Genomic DNA, 10164 nt, shown 5'->3' on the forward strand with positions numbered 1-10164 from the left:
AAGCCTTCTTAAAATCTATAAATACATGATATAGGTCTTTCTGGTGTTGCAGGTGTTTTTCACATATTATTCTTAAGTTGAAGATTTGTTCAGTTGTGCTGCCCGGTCTAAAACCTGCCTGTTCCTCTTTGATAATGGTTTCCGCTACTGGTTTCAGTCTGTTTAGGATGATTCGCAGCATAACTTTGCTAGGGTGACTTATCAGACTTATAGTACGATAGTTCTGACACATTTGCAAGTTCCCCTTCTTTGGTAAGGTAATGATCAGGGAGCGTGTCCATGGGGTTGGCCATTCCCCTGATTTCCAGATAGCATTGCAAATGGAGGTGAGAGCTGTGATCATGTCTTCTCCTCCAGCCTGTATCAGTTCTGCTGGAATATTGTCTGGTCCTGGAGACTTACCCGGTTTCAACGCTTTGACCGCGGTTTCAACTTCCTCCCTCAGTATGGGGTCAGAGTCTAGTTCAGAGTCTGCCTGTGGACAGTTCAGCATTGCTGGGTTCACTTTCAGTTTGTAATTATACAGTTCTTCACAATACTCTGTCCATCTGTTCAGGATGTCTGCTTCTTCCGTGAGACATTCTCATGTCTTACTCTGTATGTTAGTTGGCCTAGCACTCTTATCTTTGGTAAGTTCTTTGACCACTTCATATGCTTTCTTTGTGTTGTTTTGTTTAAGGCTGGTTTGGATTTCAGTGCATTTCTGCTCTATCCATGCTTTCTTTGCCTTTTTCATTCCTCTCTTGACTTTGTTGTTTGCTACTCTGTACTTTTGGGCTCCTTCTGAGCTGTTCTTCCCTTTCTTTAATTCACGTCTCATGTCACACAGTTCTAAAATTTCTGCTGTCACCCATGGCTTCTTGGCACGTTGGTGCTTGCCAAGGGTCTCTTTGGCAGCTTGTAGTACAACTGTGTTAAACTTTTCTACAACTTCCTCTAAGTCTTCCTTTTCATTGCCATCTAATACTGTCAGCGGGGCGAACCTTCCTCCAATTTTAGCTTGGAACTGTTCCTTTATTGCAGGGTCTTTAAGTTTGTCCAAGTCAAATCGAAGTCTGGTAAATTTCTGCTTCCTGACCCTTGTTAGACGCATTCTGAATGTCATCATAACCAAGTATCTGTGTCTATATTTGTCCAATTTCTACTATTTTTCCATCGACCCGGGGAGCTTCGTAGAGGCGCAGACGTCCATACGTTCCTCATTTGGACTTGAATATGTACGCACCTGTGAACCCACCCTAATGACCAATAAGATGCCTGCATTCTTCTGATATAGGGTGTCCATCCCGAGCCTTTATGAAGGACAGCGGTCGGCTCCACTCCCCTTTCTACCCGGCACCTTATCCAAACGAGGACCGATGCCGGTACCGCATCAAAGTCGACTTCAACAAAGCTGTCCAACTGGCCTTTGTGGACTTCACCCTCGAAGATGGCTATGACTATGTAGAAGTATTCCAGGGCGACACCACAAATCGTAAATTTTCACTCGGTAACCGTTCTCTTCAATATTTTTCCTACTGATAAAGTAACGCAGGTGTGGGTAACCTATATCCGTTGTATTTAGAAGCGGGGTATTTGAGATAACTAAGTCGACAGACTGTGGTTTTAAATTGACATTTTGTCAAAACATTGCAGTTTGAAACCACTGTCAGATACCCTAAACAGCCTCTTTTAATTGGATATAGACTACCCCGCGGGTAAAGGTGAACCAGCGTTAATACATGGGCAATAGAAATTCTGCATAATACTGTGCAAGAATATGGTTCCATCCAGTACCACTGCAGTCTCTTTTATAGGGTTCTACAATCGTTGGACAAGTTACCATACGTTGTGACATATTCAATTGAAAATACAAAGGAAGTATGTTCGATTACATTATGTAGTATACGTAAGTGGCAGGACAGAGCTGGAGGGGCTGGTCACCATATACAGCTCATATAGTTGTCTTTGAGTAAGAATAAACAGAGTTGTAATTTATTAGGCTATATCACATGTAGGTAAATATTTGTTTTCTTGCAAATGTCGCATTTCTAGTTGTCAGACCATGATACTCATATTTCTCTTAACACATTTTCAGGACGCTACACCGGAAGTAGCAATCCAGGCATGCTGACGTCATCAAGTCACTTCATGAACATCCTCTTCACTTCCGACCATTCCATAGCGAAGCGCGGATTCAACGCCACGTACACATCAGTGGATAAAGGTGTGGATCACTATCTTCTGCGCTCAGTCGTCTGTCAATAACAGTCAGTGTTTGGTAAAATTTCAATGGCATTCGGTTGTAAAGCAATACGTACTAAAACATTTCTACGTATCACATTGGACTGGACCAGGACATTGTGGCAACTTTTGTAAATTTTGTAAGTGCCAATTTTCCCTGGCACGAATTTCGGTCACACTGCTTCTTCTTCCTGATAGTATAAAATATATTACGCCTATTTGCGCCATTTTGCGGATCGCCATTTTTTATTCCAAAAGATTCGCAATTTCAGGGGACAAATTGCACCAATTGTAGCCGGTTTAGTTTACGCCATATACTTGTTTCTTCTAAGTAACCTTCTTACGTATACTGCACTGTGGCCAATTCTGTACTTCTGAGACAAAAGTAAACCCAACTTATCATCACCGTTTTTGTACCAGTCTTCACTACCTGCACCATCGGCCAGTTCCGGTGTGCGGATGGAGTGACGTGTATCAGGTCATGGCAGCGGTGTAACGGAGAGGTGGACTGTAGCGACAGGTCTGACGAGAGGCAATGCGGTTAGTGGATTTTATTTAACATTGTGCACTTTGTAACAGGTATAAATGAGGCCAGTCCAGTCATCACTGAACAAAAACGGTGAGCGTCATAAACTTCCTGGCACGTTTGACCAATTGCTGACGTCACGTATCCGCAAGATTAAAAAAGTGGAACCGGGTACTCAACTATTACCAGTTGATTTACAGAGGCGACTTTCAGCACCAATACATATCAATAGGCCCTAATACCAATTACAGCGGCCATTTTGTATTTTCTGGGGTCATCGCATCAAAATGAGCCTGAACAGGATTGAAAGCTGGAAGAGGTTGTATTTTCTAACTCACTCATAAATGTTGAATTCCAGAGTGTGAGGAAATTCCTCCCGAGTTCACGCTGTGTAAAGGGACGGAGTACGACATGATGACGCTCCCTAACCCGCTCACCACGGCACGGTGGATGAGGTCCTGAACTCCACGGTACCGGAAGGGGCGCTGCACGACCTGGCTTCATCCGCCTGTCATCCGCAGGTCAGCAGTCTGGTGTGCGCGGTCATCATGCCGAGTTGTAACGAAAGGTACGAAATCGTTAAGGTCGCTGTCACACTAGTCGTACGATCGTCGTACGATGGAGAATTGAGGGTGATCTCTATTAACGCATCTATATCAATCACACTCATCGTACGGTCGTTGTACCATCATCACACGGTCGTCCTACGACCGTCTTACGTTCGCTCTACGACCGTCGTAAGATCATCGTACAACCGTCGTCTGATCGTCGTGCGACTGTCGTTCGATCTTCCTACTGACGTAACTTGAGGGTGATTGGTAGATATTCGTGCATGTTTCGTACAAAATCTGTATTAGCCTACAAAGTCTGTCTAAGATTTTTGTCAACTGTAACGTTTGTTTTGGCATAGTATTACATTGCGCTTTAAAATCGTAGACATCAGCATCGTACGACGATCTACAACGACTGTGACCAGGCCTTTACAGGTCACAATCAACAACACAGTCATTTTATTCAAGAAAGAAAAAATGATTATTCGTGTCCACTTACAAGCATGAAACGAGCATTTTGAGAGAAGGAAACGTTTATTTTGTTTCAGTCTCTTGAGACAACAGCTACCCTGCCGGTCTTGGTGCGAAGAGGTCCGGGCGTCGTGTGTCGGGAACGGTTCTTGGCCGGAGTTTCTGTCGTGCGACATTTTCCCACATTCAGATTGCTACAATACCAAGGCCCTGACGTCAGAAGATACAGGTGGGCAAATTACATGTGCTATATATACAGTAGAAGCCGCTTAATTACACGGCCTATATTTGCCAGCGAATTTTGTGCAATTATCCGGATGGTGCAATTATGCGAAGTTATCTAGCTGGACCGCACGGGTTTGGGATTTGGAGATTCCGTGCAGTTAACAGAAGTGTGCGTAAATCCGTTGTGCAATCAACTGGCTTCTACTGTATAACTCAGTAGTTAGTTACTTTGACTTATGATATATAAGATTTGATGATGATGATAATGATATATCGACCTCAATTAAAACATCTATAGACTCTGTCTCTCTTTTTTTTTACCTTCGCAAAGAAGGTTATGAATTTGGCATCCTTTGTATGTCTGTGCGTTTGTTGATGATATGATAACTCGAGAAGTTGTGGATGAATCTCTATGATACTTGGTGCGTTGGTAGGGGTCGGGAAAAGGTCAAGTTCGATAATGGGCCAACTATTGGCTTTTACAGTACCGCAGCAAAACTTCCAGTTTTTATGCTTCGTGTTCTAGATCTGGACATTCTATGGCAATGATTTTGTGATATCTCTTGGGATCATAAGAGGTGAGCCAGCCCCTAGCAGCTTGTGTTGATTTGCAGTTGGGCCATTTTTGTTGAAAACTTTGGAAGAGGTTAACTCAACAATGGGTTAATAGATTCTGAAGATGTCTTGCATGTAGGTAACTTTGGGGATGGTTGACAAAATCAAATGTCAATTTTGTAAATCGTTACCCAGTTTGTACAATTAATAAGGTGGGTATGCTGCACTTCAGAAATCATCATAAGAAATAAAAAATCAAAAGCAGACTGTTAAATTTGAATTAAATCTAGCTAGTTTATTCCTACATTCATCTAGCTACTGACACTTCTTTCTTCTTCTCCATTTCCATAGAGCTAGAGTTAACCTTAATGTCTACTTCCCCTTTAATGTCTTATCCTAATCCTCTCTCTCATTTGATTAAGTTACGAAGTTGTCCACACACACCTACATAACGTAATGTGACATAGTATAATAAAATGTAAAATTGATATTAATTTTTTTGTCGGAAATATACTGACCTTACTCTATAAGCTTTATAACCCGACATGGTTGGTAAAGTTGCATCCTATAATTGTGAATACCGCAAATAGCACTAATGACAACAATTTAATATCAAGTAACTTGTTGAGCTTTTTCTTGATACCATGGATTTTTCATTCACCTACGCAGAAGGACTACAATCGTGTCGAAACTCCTTGTGGTCACCTCTGCTGTCTGGAGCACTCAGATCAGTTACTGACCGCCCTGCTTATAAATATTAATGGGCTTACCCTTATGTGGGAATCATTCAATCAGCGCCCAATCAGGCCTTTGCGAGGTCCCTTTCGAAAACAAAAAAGCCTATTCTCTTATTGGCTGACAGCTGGTTTGTGGCGACAATCACAGTAACCGCTGGTGGGCCTCCAGACAGCAGGGTCCCAACAGGCAGTCAGCTTGTGCCGTTGGGGACCGTGCGTAGGAGGATGGGATTTTTAAACATCTGGAAAGCTGAGCATATGATTTCCTGGAGATAAAAGATGAAATATAGACCTTACAATTCACCAATATTACATAGATAAATAAATAAATAGATAATTATGGATAGATGGACACTCTTTTCTAAGTTTAGTCATCAAAATGTATCAGAGGCTAAATTCGTTACATTCTGAATTTGTAATTCTAATTAATAAATCAACTGATTAATAATAACGTGAAATAATATAAAGTTTTAGCTTTCTGAACATTATCTGGTTTTGCATAGATAATCTAAACGTTGGGGGTAAAGCACTACAAATTTAGAAGTCTCTAAGCGGATCTAAGCGGAAACCTAAAACGTTTCCATGACGTGTGCTGAAAAAAAACGTTCTCTACGTTATTATCTTTTCTATCTATTCTGATCATGGAAGTCAAGGGATCAACACGTATCTATCCTTGTAATAACTTTAACATCAGCGAGAGACGGCACAAAGTTGGAAAGGCACAGGCCCCATGCTCAACGACTTGTTGATCCCTTCGGTTGAAGGTGTAGGAGCGCCCTCTGGCACCTTTAGCGTAAAGTGCTGCAGGATGGTGGAGAACAGGAGGAAGAGTTCCATCTTCGCCAGCTGCTCACCTAAGCAGTTCCTACGGCCTGAAAACACAAAAGGAATTATTTTTATAGGAGTTTGTACATTTTGAAAACAAAATTTTAATTGTAAGCATTCAAGTCGACTTAGGCCTGTCAGGCCTGGTCAGGCAACCACCTAGAGCAGGCAACTCACTCCAGTCACAACCCTCATTAAAACATTCCTGTCCCATTTTACCAGTTAACTCCACCCTATCATGAGCAATCACCTGTCCTCGGCAACCATTTTTCCACAGTCCCTTAGGTGGTTGTAGTTTGACAAACTTCCAACGCACATACGTATACCGTAGCGTAGGCATAGTTAAGGCTTAGGTCCCATTTCGGAAGTACGGTCGACGACCTGGCGATTACTATAGGGTTTCGGGCAAATTTTAGGAGCTTGTCAGTTGGGGTTTATACCTCTGTATTATGTCACATGTGCACAAAAAAGGCAGAAAGGACAATAACTGAAACTTTCCGGAATAATACTATAAACCAAGTTCAAATTGTAACGGCGAAGATTTTCAGCAAAAATGCGGTCGACAATCGGGCGATCTTGAAATTTGGCGAGCTGTAGCTGATCAATAATTCGGCCGTCGTTCGCTTGAATTGCGATCTTTAGATTCTACCCAAGGTTCTTATCTGGTGATCTCGTAACACTTCATTTTTTTTTTCATTTAATGAATTCGGTGACATTTTGTTTGTAAAGTAAGTTTTGTTGGTGCCTTTATTTATTTCGTACCTGCGGAGAAGGGTAAGAACGATGGTGGATTCTTCACAACCTTGCCTTCCGCATCTAGGAACCGGCTGGGGTCAAACTCATCCGGATTGGGCCAGACCTCAGGGTCCATGTGGACGGACCTAAGGTTCGGAACCAGCTGATATGGTTTGATAAGAAAACAAGTCATCATCTTTTGGTAAAAGGGACGATGTCTGTATCAAGAGCATCATAGATTAGCTGTCAGATAAATAGTATGATTATCAATATATATGAGAAAAAGAGGCGAGAGAGACAGATAGCTCCGGAGTAGGAAATTTACAGCGAGACAAAGATTTTGTAGCGAAGTGTCGGTTGAGGTCCATATTGACAGGTTATCTCCATGAAAAATGGAGATATAGTTTTGGGTGTGTCACTTAATTTGCATATTTAATGAGGAAAAATTATATTTGTAGTGTTTTTTTTTTCATTATAGGACTCGAATACCTGTAATATATGAAAATCTGTATTTATAGTGTTTTTCATTATAGGACTCGAATACTTAAAGTATGTTGTTTGCGGCACATGGAACATTAACAGATACCAATTATGCCCGGCCGGGCCCAAAAATAGAAGGCGCAACGTGTCCCATGGGGTGCCAAAAAACAGCCCGTGAACTTCCCTGTAGCGCCCCCCCCCCTTTCCCAATTGGAACCTAAGCCTTACTGAGTAGTAAAGTAACATTACTTTTTTCCCCTTCCGAATGTCGAAACCACGGAGGCGTGTTGACTCAGCTGTATCGCGAATGAACATTAAACCTGCGATGTGGCGGATTCGCTGGGACTCCATGATGGTGGCAGCGGTGAAGGGAAGCTGGTCTCTGTGTGCCAGATTCGGTTTGGTGGCGCCAAGCACACTGTCAAGTTCGGCCTGGACCTGGAAAACACAACGATACAACAAAACACACACACAGACATAGAAACACACAAATAAATGCACGAACATTGCCAGACATCTCTTCCAATATCTGTTTGTCATTTCGCCCGCTTGTCATGCTAGAGTCAAATTTGCACCGGTGCCCGTAGGGACTGTAGACCAGATCGGGCCCCGAGACCACAAATCTGTCCCATTGGACTGCTGAATACCACAGAGGTACCTCTAGGTGTGCTCACGATTAGCATACGGCGTCTTTGTGTTATCGGGTCCCGGGTTCATTTTATCTCCGAATTAAAAGTCAACCTGGGCCCGGCCGTGCACAAAAATAGTCCTGTAGCTATAGGGTGTCCCAATGGACCACGTAGGGATCACGCCCGAAAGCGCGAAGAAACAGTCCGTAAACTACAATCCCTTTTAAAAGAAGCATTCTCTACAAATCTCTCCTACAAAAATACCTACAAATTGTAGTAATCTTCTAATAAAGCATTCGTTCTCTCTAACCTTCTGCTGTACATCCGGATAAAGGATCATGTAGAGCAGGGCCCACGTCAGTGTGGCAGCCGTGGTGTCCGTCCCTGCCACGAAGAGGTCCTGAAGAATATACACCACGTTGTCGTCATTCATCCATATTTCGTTCCCGTCCTGCTGGGCCAGTTGGAGCAGGCAGTAGTCTATGAAGTCTCTTGGATTCTCCGGGTCCAGATTCAGACGGTGCCGATCTATTTCCTCACGGATGAACAGTTGTAGTTTCTTGGAATAGAAGCGCAGTCCCGCGGCTGGATCTTGAACTGTTTTGCAAAACAAACGGTTTTAAAGATGTAACGCTAGTTCACCTATATCCACAAGTAACCTATATGTATGGTATTAAAAAAACAGGGTACTTAAGATGTCAAGTCGACTGACGAAATTGCAATATTTTGAAAACCGCCTTCCATCGACATTATATTCCTCAATACCCTGTTTTTCAATACCACGGATAACTAGCGTTAGTAACCGGTGTCCTATTGCGTCAAATGGTGTTCTAAACCGTCTTTTAAAACCGGATCCAGCGTATTTAGGAGGTTTAGTCTTGCGAGGTCTCTGCGATTTTTTTTCAGCCTCTATTTCTATCTATGATGAATGCACGATGTACGGATGATAACTTGCAGCTGTCTCTATTCCTCGTATCTTGTACAAAAGACTCTGCGTCGGGATCGTAACTTACAATGTTGTGACCACGTACTCACCATATGGGATAAAGGTGATGAAAGGAATTTGCCACCTGGCCATCTCCTCTCCAAGTTTCTTCATCGTCGTCTGCAGATGTTGGAATCTGGTATCTCCGTAGTCGAACCGTTTCCCAAACACCAGGGCGCAGATGATGTTCCCTGCGGCAGTTGTCAGGTCGGAGGAGACGTCAAACGGCTGCTCGCTGTATCCGGAGATCTTTCGGAGGAGAAGGGGGTATTCGGATGAAGGAGAATTCTTTTTACACAACCAGTGCTTACTTACATGGCTTACGCTTCGATGTCTCTCAGACACCTTCGCCAGAGCTTCTAACTGGAGTATTTTTTTGCGGAAGGAGGTATTCGGTTGAGTGGGCATCTCACTGGACGTAGTAGTAGTAGAGACATACGGTGTATTACAGCATCGTTGGGGTTTTACCGCCCCTTGTGGGGTGACATACCCTTTCTTCTAGCTACATACAAGACGGGGATGCGCCAGGTTTCCCGTCCGGGTGAATGACGTTTTGACGAATTTTCAACCATTGCACATTGGTTTTTAATTCGGTGGCAACACAGCGATTGTTGATCAAGTTATATTGTATCGAAACTGAGAATGTGACATCCCTTGTGCTGTCTCAGAAAAGACTAGGAGGGAAACATGAACTTGGCAGCAACATAAGTAGAATTTTTAGTGTGAACTTGTTTCTACCATGATAAAGTAAACTCAGCATACCTTGACACAGATAAAACGTGCCTCTTCTTGAATTTGATATTCTATACTCCCTTGACCCATCTTCACTCCAAGACGCCTGAAGACACTGGTTGCAAATCGCCGCCGTTTCTTGAAGACTTCTCCGTACGGAGCCATTAAAATGTCTAGTCAAACAAAATCAAAACGTCATTGGTTTGCATACCTCTTACGGCAACTATCTTAAGCTAAGGGCACAACCCGCCGTACGTGCAATTTGTCGGTACGTTATTTTTGGAAGGCCACGTCCGCCACGTATTTTTGAAACGTTCAGGCTGTACAGGGCAGCGCGTCGCCCGTACTGGGACCTACGGGGAGGGGGGAGGGGTTTTCCGCAGCCCGATGGCACACAATGTTTTTCCTGCACGTAAAGTTCTACGGCGTGTCTACGTGCTCCAAAATCCGTCGGACTCTCTTCGAGTTCGTACGGAGGCGGTACTAACCC

At 43.2% G+C, this 10164-nt stretch overlaps 3 protein-coding genes across 3 annotated transcripts in view; 2 read left to right on the forward strand and 1 right to left on the reverse strand.

The window, feature by feature from the left end:
* The window catches only part of LOC118426244 (deleted in malignant brain tumors 1 protein-like), an 11252-nt gene extending 8484 nt beyond the window's left edge, over positions 1 to 2768 (forward strand). The window contains exons 7-9 of the mRNA XM_035835515.1: positions 1277 to 1474; positions 2078 to 2206; positions 2644 to 2768. Of these exons, the coding sequence (XP_035691408.1) occupies positions 1277 to 1474; positions 2078 to 2206; positions 2644 to 2768 (452 nt within the window). The remainder of the gene's footprint in view (positions 1 to 1276; positions 1475 to 2077; positions 2207 to 2643) is intronic.
* A 411-nt stretch (positions 2769 to 3179) lies between these two features.
* The window catches only part of LOC118426452 (acetylcholine receptor subunit alpha-like), a 16615-nt gene continuing 9630 nt past the window's right edge, over positions 3180 to 10164 (forward strand). Inside the window, exons 1-2 of the mRNA XM_035835856.1 lie at positions 3180 to 3317; positions 3849 to 4000. Of these exons, the coding sequence (XP_035691749.1) occupies positions 3298 to 3317; positions 3849 to 4000 (172 nt within the window). The 5' untranslated portion in view covers positions 3180 to 3297. The remainder of the gene's footprint in view (positions 3318 to 3848; positions 4001 to 10164) is intronic.
* LOC118426453 (cytochrome P450 2D4-like) overlaps positions 4854 to 10164 on the reverse strand; it is a 6933-nt gene continuing 1622 nt past the window's right edge. The window contains exons 2-7 of the mRNA XM_035835857.1: positions 9705 to 9847; positions 8993 to 9191; positions 8268 to 8554; positions 7578 to 7766; positions 6876 to 7011; positions 4854 to 6160 (exon numbers count right to left, since the gene is read on the reverse strand). Coding sequence (XP_035691750.1) covers positions 5979 to 6160; positions 6876 to 7011; positions 7578 to 7766; positions 8268 to 8554; positions 8993 to 9191; positions 9705 to 9847 — 1136 coding nt within the window. The 3' untranslated portion in view covers positions 4854 to 5978. The remainder of the gene's footprint in view (positions 6161 to 6875; positions 7012 to 7577; positions 7767 to 8267; positions 8555 to 8992; positions 9192 to 9704; positions 9848 to 10164) is intronic.

Source organism: Branchiostoma floridae, chromosome 11 (genome assembly GCF_000003815.2).
Source record: "Branchiostoma floridae strain S238N-H82 chromosome 11, Bfl_VNyyK, whole genome shotgun sequence".
NCBI lineage: Eukaryota > Metazoa > Chordata > Leptocardii > Amphioxiformes > Branchiostomatidae > Branchiostoma > Branchiostoma floridae.